The sequence below is a fragment of the Centrocercus urophasianus genome, unplaced genomic scaffold (assembly GCF_019232065.1).
Source record: "Centrocercus urophasianus isolate 14NV4802_14NV808 unplaced genomic scaffold, USGS_Curo_1.0 seq_16, whole genome shotgun sequence".
NCBI classification, from domain to species: domain Eukaryota; kingdom Metazoa; phylum Chordata; class Aves; order Galliformes; family Phasianidae; genus Centrocercus; species Centrocercus urophasianus.
In genome coordinates this window covers 32,003,918-32,019,132 of record NW_024884711.1, presented here as the reverse complement: position 1 = coordinate 32,019,132, position 15,215 = coordinate 32,003,918, and the positions used below count along the sequence as shown (strand labels likewise).

General features: G+C 39.2%; 1 protein-coding gene across 1 annotated transcript in view; it reads right to left on the bottom strand.

Annotated features, from left to right (window-relative positions):
• The window catches only part of LOC122159778 (amyloid beta precursor protein binding family B member 1 interacting protein), a 57,834-nt gene that overhangs the window by 10,751 nt on the left and 31,868 nt on the right, over positions 1 to 15,215 (bottom strand). The window contains exons 8-10 of the mRNA XM_042817635.1: positions 14,290 to 14,364; positions 12,894 to 13,037; positions 10,017 to 10,127 (exon numbers count right to left, since the gene is read on the bottom strand). Coding sequence (XP_042673569.1) covers positions 10,017 to 10,127; positions 12,894 to 13,037; positions 14,290 to 14,364 — 330 coding nt within the window. The remainder of the gene's footprint in view (positions 1 to 10,016; positions 10,128 to 12,893; positions 13,038 to 14,289; positions 14,365 to 15,215) is intronic.

The following is a 15,215-nucleotide window of genomic DNA, read 5'->3' as shown; positions in this document are numbered from 1 at the left end:
TCGGTAAATTCAACTCCTCCAGCACCTTTTAAACAGTACTCAGCAATTTTGCTCCAGTGTGCAAGGTCCTACTGAGTCCAGTAGATGGCACCCAAAGCTTTCAAATTTGAGAAGACAAGGATTTCTTTTCCCTTTTCCTGACAGCTAAATCCAATGAGTCTATGTGACTCCTGACATTTTCAAACACCACACCTATCTTCAACAGGCTTTTACTAAAAGAAAAAAATAAATAAAATAAACACCTACACTTCAACATGCAAAAATATTTGGAAGAAAGTGCACACTATATAAACATGGCAGAGGAGGATATGGCATAGGGCAAGCCAGGTCAAGGTGCTGCATAGACCTGCCAAAGGATGTGCAGCTGGGGAGCTCTGAAGGGCTGCAGTATACCTCTCCTCTGGGCAGCCTGCCTAAACCCCATTCACAACAACACCCACAGTGTTAGATTAAAGGTCTGCGAGCCCAGTATCCTGGTTTGACACCAGCCACAAATGGATGCTGAGGAAAGAGGAAGAGCAAGACAAGAACATATCCATAATCCTTCTCCAGACTATCCTTAGCTGCAAGTATTTTCACAACAAGGGGTTTTCTGAGCAGAACGTGGCTTCCTTGTATTTAGATTATTTAAGGGATTTCCCCTCCAGCTACTACTTCAGCTTCTTCTCAAGCTCAGGTGGAATTCTGGCATCCGCAACACCTTTCAGCAATAATTTTCCCAGATCTGCTGTGCACCTGATGAAGAACCTTCTCCTTTTGTTCTGAATCTTAATGCAAACCAGCTTCATTTATTGTTCATGCTTTGGAAGAGACACCAAATAGCTGAGCCCTAGCCACACTTCTCTGTGCCACTTCTGAGCAAGAGATGTACACCATACTGCTGGCAAGTAACCTGTTTTCCAGTCTGCAGACTGATAACCTACATGGTGCTCATTCTTCAGGTCAGGCATTCCCTTCCTTTCCTCACTCTTCTCCATGTGTATTGCATTCTCATTGAATTTAGAGACCCAGAACTGCACAGATGAGGGAAAACTATGGGATGGCATTGTGCTCTGTTTAGCATCTATGCCTCTCCTAATTATTCCTAACATTTGTTTTACATACCTAAATGCAACCGAACACTGAAATGATGCTTTTGAATGGCACAAGTCAGCACAAAGCCAGTAATTTCATAAGTGAAGTTCTGTTTGCTTTGGTCTTTGTCTCCATACACATCACTGTGCATACTTAGTCTATATCATTTAGACTGTGTTATTTAAGCTGCATTATTTAACCTCCGTCCCATATAGTCCTTCCAGAATTCTTTGGTCTGCCCTTTCCTTGACACTCAGAGTAATGTAACACCATCAGCAAACTTCCTCACCTCACAACTTCCTGACTCTATGAACATTTTGGAACTGTGGGATTATCGCTGCTTTGAGAAGCTGAGAAAGAACTGTCAGTGGACAAAGCTAACAAGTCTGGCTCTAGACAACATGAGAGCTATTTACTTCCAACCTATCCCTTTACTAGCTATCACCTCCACCGTGCAATTCATCATAACTACTGACATCTACTATGGGACTTATTCCAAATTACCCCAATCAGCAACTGTGATTAAATGCAGTCCCAAGTACATGCTGGTATTTAGGGTCCACACTAGCAAGCTGCTTCACATCCATCTCTCACAAGGAGGGATAAACACTTCAAAGCCTTGCAGACAGTCTGCATCTTAGCTTTCCTTTCAAGGAAAGGCTGGATGTTGTGTTGAGAGACATGGTTTAGTGGGAGCTATTGGGAATAGGAGAACGGTTGGACTGGATGATCTTTTAGGTCTTTTCCAACCTTGGTGATTCTATGATTCTATGATTTGTAAGATTAGCTAAGGGCTGTAAGGGCTCTCACTTTCTCAGAAGAACAGGTACATCAACACCAGCTCTTTTTGCACATGTAACTTTACAGATGACATATGAAATGCAAATCTGTAGCGGCTTCATAGCCTGCTGAAGCTGACAGGAAATATCCCCATTCTTTTTCCTCAGCTTTGGATCAGGTCTAAGGAGAACTGTTGCATGCTGCAGTGCAGAGGCTGCTGTGAGCAAGGCCTGACCAGGGGATCATACACAGCAGCGCCAAGCTTCATACTGAAAGGTGCCACCTGTAAAAGCTGATTAGAAAGTGGCCCATCTGGAGGCATTTGTCTTCATTTTTTAGCCATACTAAAGGCAACTTTGGACTGGAAAGTACAGTGTTTCAGCCAACCACAACCACCACAGTATCCTGCTAGCTTGGGCAGAATTGGGTAGTGAAATTCCTCTGGCAGCACAAAATGGCAGATGCCTCTGCTGCTGACACCGACCTTTACAAGCTCAAATCTCAGCTGCAGCTTCTGCAGGTCACCACAGTATCTATCAGATAGTACAGAAAAAGTACAAATGAGTACATTGCTGACTCATGGCAATCAACTCAATGAACAAGAACACCTCTAAATGAAAATTTGGTGTGAAGATCCAAATAAGCCAGTTTCCTCCTCCTTTCACAGCTCCTGCATTTCTGGACAGTTTTTAGTACAGCACACAGAGGTAAGGAGCTCTGGTCACAACACGCGCCTATTGTTGCAAAACTAGTTTCACAGACCCTGTAATAACCTCCATGTGAGCATAACAGAGGCCACAGCACTATCAATCATGGCTGAGCCATGTGAGAAATACTGTATTTTCAGACAAAGTAATGCTAACCTCAGTACACCACAGCTTACATATTTCACACGTAGAGAAAGATCAATAATCTTGTTACACGGTGCATACTGTGTCCTGAAAAGGTCACTAAAATCGTCTGACAGCAAAGTGAAAACATCTCTGGAAAGGTTTATCACTTTTGCCTCTGAGAGATGCAGCACCACAGCAAATTAGAAAAGACAATTGTTTAAGAAGTAATCATCCCAGAAGTCACAGTACGAATGAAATGTACACGTAGAAAGAGACTCCAAAATTTCAGCTATGGGAAAAAAAAAAATTGTCCAACAAATAATGTGGTGAAATACAGAGTCACCAAGGTATTTTTTTCTTCTGTTGATGTCAAAGCTCTTAATAATGATGAATGAACAGCATCTCTAGCTTCTCCATAGCTAGAGAAACAGACAAAGGCAGAGGTCTGGCCTAGTTTTTACAAGTGTTGGATGCTTGTCCAGACACTTAATAAGGACTGAGCACCTCAAATGTCAGGCTGCAAAAAGATGTGCCAGGTTCCTCCCAGGAAAGCAATTGAATGGGTTTGGAACAGAATCTAGTGCTCTCCCCTCACCCACTGTCTCCAAGTATCCACTGCCAGGGACAAAGAAAGAAGCACTTGAATACAAAAAGCTTATTTCCTGGAGACATTTTAAAAAATTTGTACACAGATTGCAATTTCAGATATTGCATTTTCAGATATAAATTCTTTGCTTTAGGAAAAAAAAGAACATATTGAGAACCTGAAGAAATGGGAACTGAAAAATGTGGTTTCTATGGGTATATCCCAAAGCAAATGACTAAAAGCGGTCAGGTCACGTGTGGATGAAATCAGAGATTGTCCTGATAAAATTTTCTTTTTTGTTTCACCTTCCAACACTAAAGATGAAAAGTAAACTGAAGTTATTCAGGCATCTCATTGGATTTTTTGACCCAAAATATATGGATCATTGCTTAGTCTTTGAGGCAGAAGCAGCAGCCAGAAGCATAAAAACAGCAACTAGTTTTGGATCAAAAGCCTTGGCGTTAGGCCAGCTCTCCAAACACTCCATGTTTTTTAATATCTTCTTTTCTGACAATGAACTTGTGCTACCTTAATTTCTCAGCCAGGCCGAGTTGTTCCTAACTCAAATGACTGCAAGCAGAATTAATACTCAGCACCTTTCAAAAACCACTCCAGAGTGCTTCAAATTTGCTGTTAAATTTGTCTGCTGTTAAATTTGCCCTAATTCTGATGCTATGCACTCCTTGCACTAAGATGAGCAGGTTTAAATTAGCTTTTGAAGACCTATGTGAACTGTATCAATAAAACTTCCCCGCTGTAAGGAAACTATTCTTCTGACCTCCATTTCTCTAATGACTAAGGCAATATTTTTAGTTCATTAAAAATACGTCTAATAGCCCTGTAACAAAAATATTGCTTTATACAGCAAATCATATTTTCAAAATATATTATAAACCTTTCTTCACTGTCCTTTCCCCATTCTCATTCTTGCTGCTATTTTTGCATTTATCTTACAGAACTGTTCACATGTACTAGGACTGGAAATCTGCACATCTGAAAGTGTTCTGTAATAAATATTTCTGCTTTTCTTTTTAGTTTATCTAACAACTAATTTTACTCTGAAATACCTTAAACATTCTCACTCACGTAACAGATTCGTAATCTTTCGCATAAAGAAAAATTTCTGTATCCTTGTCTTCCATGCTAGCCATTTGTTCTACACTACTGCCTCTGAGTAGTGTACTCTGAAAATGCTCACCTTCTACCTTCTTAACTGTCATTGTGCTGAATGCATCATGCACGTGACTCGGTCTGCTCTGCAGCTTACAGTGTTTGAGAGAGGAAGGAATCAGCAGTGGAGTGACTAAATTCTAAATTAGCTGCTGGAATGACACTGCTGCTGCAAACAGAAGCTATTCCTCTTGAAAATTCACTTCCCAAATCCTGTCAAATATTCATTTTTTAAAAAGGTTAGTAGCTTCCAAATGACACCAGGAAAACTTAGCTGCTTAGACTGCACAGGAAAAATGTACCCAGCTGTGGAAATAGAAAATGATTTGCCTTTGTCTCAGTTTATCCCCAGGAAACCAATTTTTTTTCATCCTAGATTAATTCAGCATTATGCACCATTACCTCCAGATTACTCAAGCACAACCAGCACCAATAAACTATAATTAAATTCACTCTTTGTCACAGGCACATCAGACTGACTAAACCAGCAAATTTACATATAGATTACCTTGCTATTTGTCTTTGAAAGATTTTTCAATATGGTATGACAAAACCAGCTCCTGGACTGGTGTACACACACATGCTGCACAAAATGGAGATTATGCTAGAATTTCTGCTCAGTGCAATGGATGCTGTTAGGAGGAAGATGAACAGACTCCTTCCTTCATGGTTTTGAGGGCTTTCAACTTCAAAATACAAAAGCAATCCCAAAAGGTCTTATCTATTTCCACAGCATCCTCCAGATAACATAGTAGACAGTGAAAGCGAAGACCTATTGGGAATCCATGTATAAAAGTTGGCTTTTGTAAATGCAGAGGATACTGTGAAGAACCAAATGGCTCCAACTAGCACTCCTGCTGTGCACAGCGTGGCAGATTATTTTTTCTGCGAAGGAGGGAGGTTTCTCTTCCCTCTCTGCTTCTCTCCAGCAGCGTCTAGTGCTCTCTGCAGGGTTGCAGACAGCCGTGTGGAGAATGAGGGAAGCTCAGAAACTGTTTTCAGTGTGCTGAGGGGTTTGTCTTTTGGTTTGTTTTTTCTATGTATGGGACTTTGGGGGATCAGCGTAGAACAATCCGTACAGACCAAGTAGCTACTGGGAAACCTCACAGTTTTTCAAGCTTTGTAGTTGCCCCAACATCTAATGATTCTTGAAAGCCAAGTCCGTTGCAGCCTCCATGCCAGGCCGTGCTCTCATCCTGGGGACTCAGCCGCATATGTTCTGGTTTGCTGCACAGGAACAGCCAAAGGTGACCCCTCTCTCTGACAGCACTGAGCCAACTGTGCTTTTCAGTTGCTCCCAGCTGGGCTTTCCACTGCCTCAAAGGAGCTGGCAGGAGGAAACAGCTGCTTTGTTCAGTTGCTGCAGCTGTCTCCTGAGTGGTTCTGAAAAAAAAACACCCATATAGGTTCAGCAAAGTGCCCTGTCTTTTACTGATGGTCAACATGGTGTGCTTTTGAATTGGTTCTGTTGCACCATCATCTCCTTAGTGTCTTTATAGTTAAGGAATAAGCAAAAGTTCTGCATTTCAAGTCTGAGGTACAGCTGGCATAACAGCACAAAACAATAGGCCAGGAATGCTCAGAATTCATCACACTTCTCCGCTTGTAAGATGAACAACCTACAGAACAGATCTGCAGCCCAGAACACATATATGAGCTAGTTCAAAATACCTTGTCTAGATACAACATCAGAGGTTGCAAAATCTACACTGGTTTCTGTTTTAAGTATTAAAGCAACCTGCCCATGATATGCATGGTCTCCTTGTTGTTACACTAGCATCTCACCCCACCTGGCATCTCAAGTATGAACCCCTGAAGTTAAAATTAGAGGGCTGGATTAAAAACAAGCCAATGAGTAAACAGGACATAGGGAGCTACCTGCTTATAGGCTCTGTGACTATGGGCGCATGTTGTGTGTTGTTAACTGGGACAGGCACTAAAACCAAAGGTTCACTCTATATATGAGACCTCTCACCTGACTGTTAGCCTACAAAGAAACTAGAGAAAAAGCTCACATCCTGTTTATAAAGATCAAGGTGTATTCAAAGTATTCAAAGAAATGGAGACACTGGGGAGAAAGCCCACGTAGTTCAGGGCAGTGTCAGACATCCCTGACACTGGAGATCTCATCATTCTAGACAAAACCAAGCTACTAGTGTTAGCTGTGTTTAGCATTATTTCCAGCGCTCTTCTTTCCCAGAAACTCTGATTATACCTTGCACTGCAAAAATGACAGGAATGCTGTGCTCATTCTCATGATATCTCTTGAGGACTCTTCTCTCCACAAACACATATAAACGACAAATGCTGGGAGTTAGTCAAAAGAAATATTCTTTCTTTTCTGCCTGATAATATGAAACAGGATCTATGGAGGCAAGTACAAATGGTACTGGTTTTAGATCAGTTATTTGTTAAGAGGTCTCATTCAAATAGGGGCTAGAGGAAAAGAAGGGATGCTTCCTTCAAGCATGAGGTCATATTCAACCCCAGATCTGACCACTTCTCATTTACTGCCCTCTGAATGAAAGAGCAGCATTTCTCCTCCTCTTTAAGTAAGAAAGCAAATAAGCTTAAGCAGTAGGGTCAGAAATAAATACAGTAGCTTTACAGCTCAGTGCTCAAATCAGGGAGATTATGTCAGGTTTAAAATTCACCAGAACCTTCCACCTAGCACAGAAGCAATATACTGCTGAAGTTGCTAAGTCCCTGTACTTCTCCTGAACTACAAAGTATAAGCTGGGCTCTTCCCTGTAAGCTGGGCAGTTTCTTTTATTAAGTTTGAAATACAGCAGAAGTATTAACTTGGTTGATTACTGCTTACTGCTTTGAGAGTGGTTCCTAAAGAGCTACTCGTTATCCTCAGTAAGCAGCAATCCTATGTAAAATGCAGTAGTACATTGCTATTCAAAAACATTTTGACCGATGTTACAGCATGTTGAAGACTATGGATTAACCTATTTTCCAAAATTTGAATATCTCCTTTGATTCACAGCCATCCTCAATAAACAGCTAGCATGGGCTGTTGCTGCTGCCCTTCCAATGACTTTCCTCCACTTGCTTTAAAGATAATCTTCTGCTGCCAACACAAACAAGCAACGGGAAGAGAACCTCTGCAGACCTCACTGCCCTGAGACACACTCTGGGGAATGGAAGATCTGTAAGAGATAGCATTGCAACTGCGCTGTGGAGGAATTTCTATCTGGATTAGATTGAGCTGAGCATGCACATTCCTTCAGAATTACCAGGTTAGAAGCAAAACGAAGGCAAATGTTTACCTATTACATCTCTTCCCTATTGCTCACTGCACCAGTGTGCCCAAGTATTGTATTCCATACTCAGAACTTCATTCTTGAAATACAACAGGATGAGAAGTGTCGCAAGGATGATGGTTTGTTTTCCTTGGACATCTCAGAAGAGGTGTCTCCTCTTCTCCTCCAAGGGAAATATTTTGGCAGACTTCCATGTGAAAATAGACAGAAACAAAATGTGACTAAGTGCAATAAATGGCTTTACATCCTTCTCTACATACTTCTGTATCGCCAAACAACCAAGCAGAGAGATCAACATTTAACTTTGATCTTTCCCTCAGTCCACAGACCTCAAGTTGTATTATATCCTCAGCTCCAACTGAAGAGAAGGATATGACAGAACTCATCACAGCTGAAAGTCTTCAAAATGGTATAAAATGAACTTGAAGCACAGAAATACGAAACTCTCCATTTCATCACTCTAAGAGAGCCACTCCAGGTGGGAGGCTTTCACTTTTGAAATAACAGAAGATTTGAAGATACCAAAGCTTGCTTATACTTCCTTAGCAACTTAAGTCACTGCAAGACAAGTCTAGTAGAAGCCAAGTCTGAAACTGATCCAGTCAGGAATCTACCAAATGCTGACTTACAGGAATTAAAATGAAGAACAATCAGCATAACATAATTGCTTGGATATAATGATCTCATCAATATGATGCTTACTCTAGTATACTGCAAACACATTTAAGAAGCACCAGAGCAAACACTTTTGCTAGGTATGTTTCATATATTTACAAGCCTGTTATACAAAAACCTCGCCAGTGATCCCTTGATCTTGTTCCTCACATTTCATGCTGAGGGTAAGGTGCTAATATCACACATCCAATTAAGCAAGTATTTCACCCCAGTAACTTACTTTTTGTTTAAGTTCTTATTCATAACATCCCTCTTTTCACAAAAGATGGCAATAAATCCAGAAAGTTTTCTCACCCATTGTGAACAGTTAAACATATTGCTACGTACACCTCAAAAATCATGCTACTATTCTCATATGAATAGAAGTGAGTAACTATTATTAATTTAGTCAGATATTCCTTTGACCAGATATCTGTTCTGGATTGAATCTTGTAACAAAATTATAGATAGATAGGTAGATACAAATATGGTCTCAAGGGTTTTGAAATTCTATTTTCCCTTCTTTTTTAAATCACCTCCTCTTTTCTGTCGCTTTTTTTTTTTTTTTCTCCATTACAAGTTAAATTTTTCTGACTCTCCCTACTTTACAAAGAAAGGCAAAGCATGTTGCTTGTTTTTCCCCATACATTTTATAGAGAACTTAAGTATTAAAACTTTCCAGCACTGTTGATTAGTTATGTGTGCTACGGAAAACAAGTCTGAGTCTATAAACCACTTCTGCTTCACTATCTGTAAATTAGGCTAGTAGATATTTTGAAGCTGAACCAAAAAAATGTTACAGTTTTATGACCTTTGCAGTTACAGACAGCAATGTAGTATTTTAAGCAACTTATGATGTGAATGCTTCCTGTGCCTTCTTTCTGAGATAGCAAGATATTGCGTTTTTTAGTATCTGACTTGCAACACAGGCCCTTAAACAGAGAAGAACCAACAATATTATCTTCTGTCTCAAAAACAAGCCCTAACTACTGCAGCCTCAAGGCTTCATTTCTGCCACCTGAATTATGTGAAAAACATGGGCTTTTCTGTTCCTGAAACAAACAGGGAATTCCCAGCCTATCTGCAGTGTTACTATCAGGAGAAGCAGCCGTGTGATTCTTACCTCAACAGCAATAAATTCATGACTGCACGAACAGTGCCTTTCGCCTAGATGCTACAAGTAACTTTGCAATAAAATATGCCACCGAAGATGTCTATTCAGCCAAGATTTCACATCAACAACCTATTCAACAGGTATGACTACACTGCAAATAAAAAGCAGACATAAAAGTGGTCATAAGGTCAGCATTAGGAACTGCCAGTCTTCTCACCATACAACTGCCTCGTGAGTCATTTGTCCACATGTGCTCAGTCACCTGAGGAGTCACTGGAAGCACAATCAGTCTTGTTCTGAAGAAAAGTTTACAGATACAGTGTAGACATACATCACAAGACTACCAATCCCTACAATTCAGAAGACTGTAAAGACATGTTGCTGATTGAGGATGAAATGAAGAAGAGAATACCTTCTGCAAAATCACGGGGTTGTTTTAATCTCGTAAGGCTCCTTGGAGCTTGAAACTTAAGTACTTTTGAATTTGCAATAATTTGTGTATGACCTTTGCAGAACTTATTTTTCTTGTACATTACCTTTAAGACAAAGCAGTGATCTGTAGGTGCCTTATATTTCACTTTGTGTTGAGAGCCATAATAAATGTTCATATTCTCAAACTGAATGAAGCACATCAGATCCCGGGATGTCTATAAATAAAAACCAAGCATGGCATTGTTAGAACAAATTAACTTTTGACATGACACTCATTAAGGGACTTTCAAGTGTATGAACACTGATGCTTTTTATTTTTTTTAACTGTCATAAAATTGACTGGAGAAGGATTAATTTTAAGAGCGTGCATTATTAAACTGACATTTGGAAGAAGGTCAGCACATATTGGGAATAACACATAACAGTAAAACATTTTGCTCTTTTTCTTCTTTTGCTACGCATTATTGCTTTGTGTGGAGATTCTGGCTTATGGCTAAAGAAAAAAAAAACAAAACAAACAGAAGACCATAGTAAGAATCAACTTTTGTAAAATGCACACAGATCTTGCAACCACACCCCTATAATTCCAAGTGGAGAACGATGGTTTGGGGTTCTAAACTGATTTGGGAGCTTGATTCTCTTTGATACATGTAACAAATGTAAGCTCTCATTAGGAAATAAAAACAGATTTCATCTGTTTTACTTTGAATTTTCTCAAATTTCCTGGCATCGTTATTGTTCTGTTCAGCACAATATGTTGCTTAAGTAACAAGGTTTCTGTTACTGGTACACTTTTCTGTACAGAATTCTGCATAAAAAGCATACATTTTGCAATACTTTGAGTGGAAATGCAGAAATAGCCATGTCATACAGACACTGTTGGTTAAACTGAGAAATCAGGAAATTGTGAAAATACAAACCCTCCCTACCCCTAAGAATGGGGTTATACTTCCACATGTGATGGTTCTTCTACGCTGTTTTCATTTTTACTGTTTCACTACAATATGCCCTTGAGTTGGGTTTATTTATGATAGTGCATTTAAAAACTGAGTTTGCAAGTAAGATTTTTAATGAGAAAACACTCCATATGGTATGTAGACATGACTTCTCCCTCTCTTTCCCAAAGTTCATGTCAGGGATTTTGTCACTGACTGTATAAACTTACGATTTTCCATTACTGCAAGTTTACAAACATGCTCAAATCCACACAGTATAAATAAGGAGTTGTTCCTTTCCTTTAGGCAATTAAGACCAACACAAATGCATTCATTATTTTCATGCAAGGGACAAAGTCACTTACTGCTAGTATTTCTCCAGTGTTAACGTGATCAGACAAAAAAACATAACTAACATAAACATTTCAAAATTATATCTACGGTTTTGATTCTGCTGTTTTGCGGCCATACTCATTAGCAGCACAATTTTGAATGGGATAGGTAGGGTAACAGTGAAAAAAGGAACGAAAATGGTAGTGATGACTGGTGCCTGGAGACACGTGTATTAAAGTGTCTGGAATTGTTCCTGCATTTTTGAAGGTTTGTATGGTATTTTATAGCTAAAGTGAAGCGCCAAAGAAAGGTATGAGTGATTTTTTTGCTTTTCAGTATTATAACAAGTGAAAATGCGATTACATGTTGGATTTCAAAACAGCTGCACCAGCTGAAGACATTATTGCCCATTAAGGGTTTGCTTCTGTATTCCGAAAAAACACTTTACCCAAACTGAATGACTGCAGCAAGTCGCATGAACATTCTTCATACCATCTCAACCTGCTGCTGGCTGTTGATGGAGGCAGGCTACAAGGAAATGCCTCAAATGGACTTTTCATTTGACTGTTCTTACACTCAGTCTACTTCAAGTGACTTTCACATAGAATTCTAAGTCCTAATTGATAGAAAGTTGTGTGTGTGCAAGAAAATTGGAGGACGGAAAACTGCTATCTCAGGGTCAGATAAAGTCACAATAAATTGCTGTGAAGGCAGCCAGGTAATCTAGGTCTGTATTTCACTGAGATTTGGTTATAAGCACAGGTCACTGGAGCAGCAGCACTTTCTTTACAACCTATCAATTGTTTTTGTTTTTTTCCTTTTAATCTAGTCATGAAATGGGAGAATTTAGTTTTACAGCACAAATTGTAATAGTAAAACTCTGTCATCAGCATCAGAATTTCCAAATATTAAGTATAAGCAGAGCTGCAGGTGGTAACAGAAATGTTTTTCAGAATACAAAAAAAAAAAAAAAAAAAAAAAAAAAAAAAGGCAAAAACAACCTACTAGACCCAGAAGCTGCCATTCTACCTTATCCTGTGGAAAAAAGAGGCCAGCCTCCCTCAAGCACAGTATGCTCAGGACTCCCCCACTTCTTCAGTGTTGGCAATTCAGACACTTTAAATACTTGGCAATGCTTAATGTCAGCAAATCAGTTCTTTCAGGTGGAAGCTTCTGCCTTACTTCCTTCAACTCAAAGCACAGTTGTAAAAAGCACGACATTCTCTAGGTAAAGATCACTGTAGGAAAAAAATGCATGCCATTTCTTCATGCTGTTTTTTGGCATAAGAAGTCGGTAGCCTACAAAGTCAGACTCCACTTTTTTGTGACAAGAAATTAGTTCGGAATTTTTAAAATATTCTTCCACGGGGAACTCATGTAACAGTGAAGTGCTTTGGCAGCATAACACCAGCTGAAGAATGCTGCACTGTTTTTCTTCCCCCTGCTGATTTCCGGTGGAGTGTTATTTCTTTAATGCTTTTATCTCTCCATGGAAATCAGAAGGAGGGAAACGTGAGAGGAACCAGGGACTACATTCTAATATTTGCACAAGTGGTGCAGTCAAATTTAAAAATAAAACAAAAATATAAACAACAAAACAATAAAAGAGTTCTCTCTCAGATGCACCAGTGCTCTTATATGCCACCCTGGGAGTTCTTCACTTTCACCTCTGTTAATTGTTTTATTGCTAAAAGGATTATTTGGCTTCCTGACCTTGGTTTTTCCTTTGGGTACATAATAAATTCCAGAAGCTCGCAGAAGAAAATAACGCCTCTTCCAGGACTTTTTTCCATCTTCTTTTAAATAAAGTGCCCCTTCAAGCTCTGGCACAATGACAGATGCCCCACAGAAGCTTTCCTGTGCAACAAGAATAAGATAACACAAAATAAATGGATTTAAGCATTACCCTAATAATAAACAGTAGAAAAATGCTCTCTTGAAAAATAAAGACACTTCCTGGGTTAGTGAACACATTAACATGGGGAATGCAGCTACCAGGGGGATAAACACCTTAGGCGGGAAACTTTTCCAAGCTCAAGCAATAACTCAGCCGTACAGATTGGGGGTGCTCACACTGGAAAAGAAGATGTGTAAACCCTCTGTTCTCCAAAGGGTTACACAAAAACAACTACAAAGGATTTAGAAGCACCTAGAGGACGCAATAAAACAGAACACTTGGTAATGCTGTTTTTATTTCTCTATTGCTCTATCCATAAATTTTGTAGAGAAATATACTTGCCAAGAGAATCTTCAGAAATCACTTAGGAAAAAACATCTATCATCACTTTCACTTATAAATACATGCTAGAATTTACTACACTGTTTAAGGAAATACACTTCATTGTTTGCTTGAGGTACCTACTGTTGGGCAATATTTAATGTCAACACACTTAAGAGAATTTACCAGGACTTCTGCTGGTTGGCACCTGGTGTACTAATTTTAAAAAAGAGAATCCTCAGGCAACCAAGAAAGGCATCTTTTCTGAATTTTTACTTAAGCCAAAATGCTTACCAGTAAAACTGTGGTAATCTTTCATGTAACTTTCACATAACTCTGGATTTCCTTCTCACAAAGCATATAGTTGAAGAAAAACCTTAGCAAGAAAGGCAAAAGGCTAAACAGGCTAAACAGACTTCCTGTAAAACTGCAGAGGTTCTCCTTCTCTTGCAGTACAGCTCATGATTTGAGGTAGTGAGAAGTACATCTGTTTTTAGTGCAAAATATAATTGTTTGCTACTGATCAGCCTTACTAATAGAAAGCCACAAGGGTGTGGTGCAGTTGTTTATTTTATTGGTAGTTGTATAATACTGCTTTTACTGGTTGGTATCGTGTCATTGCTTTTCAAAGAAACACCAAACAAATACATTTCTCCACTAAACTAATTTCTCTGACAGAAGATAAAATAAGCATTTTTAGTGGCAAACAGCAGATGTAAAGAAAAAGCCAAATACTAAACCTGAGACACAAAGCTGCTATTACTGAGTATCACAGAACTTCCTGTTTCTACACTTTTGCCCACAAAGAGCTGAACACTGTTGTTACAGGGCAAATACAGTTGGTGGCAGTTTTGGTGGCCTTTCCATTATCAACCTAGAAAGCTGGCTTACCTCCAGTAAAGCTTCTTTGCTTTTATCATTCATTTCTTTGCTTTCATTCTTCCCCTTGTTTGCCAGGTAGAAATTCTGATAAAGACATAAACAAAATTCATATTCTTTAAAAAGATATCAATACAAGTAATCAGTTCGATAAAACCCATTCAATAGGTGTTCAATCTTCTGATACTGAATATGCAGACTAATAATTCAGCAGATGCATATGGACAGTTCTTATCTGGACACTTCTTACACAAAACCTTAATCATAGTTGCCTGCTGATGAGTTTTAATTCTTCATTTTGATGGTAATTCAAGAGCACAGACACCAGCTGCCTACAGATAGTAAGGCAACTATGCATAAAGGAAGCAGATAGGTCAAGGAGTTATGCCATGCATCAAGTAGCACGTGGATCTGTGATCAGAATTATAACGCTCAAAGCTCTCGTGTTTGATCACCTGCTAAACGGAAGTGCACACAGGACTTGAAAACACTGGATGCATGGGACAGTCTTACTGATTTCCCTTGAATTAGTCAAGCAGTTAAGTTTACATAACAGAAGGCATAATTATGTAGCAAGAAAAATGAGAATTTACCTACTGTTTTATCAGAAATACATATGTCTCAAAATTACAAAAACGTAGCAGTGTATTTACATGGACAGAAATCAACAAAGAGTAAGCTACAACATGATTGCAAAGCCTTATCAAAAGACAAATAAGAAATACATACATTAAGGAATATGCTGTTTCTACTTTATATGGAACAAACAAGCAGCATATCTACCCTGCCATCATACCATGTTTATAGCAAAAAAGTTTATCTGAGATGAAACCCTGCCTTTCCACATAACCACATCTTTTTCAAGCAGTGTCATGAACAGTCTGCAAGAATGCAAGCCACAGCAGATGGCTTTTGGAGGGGCACCAAGAGAGAAAGAG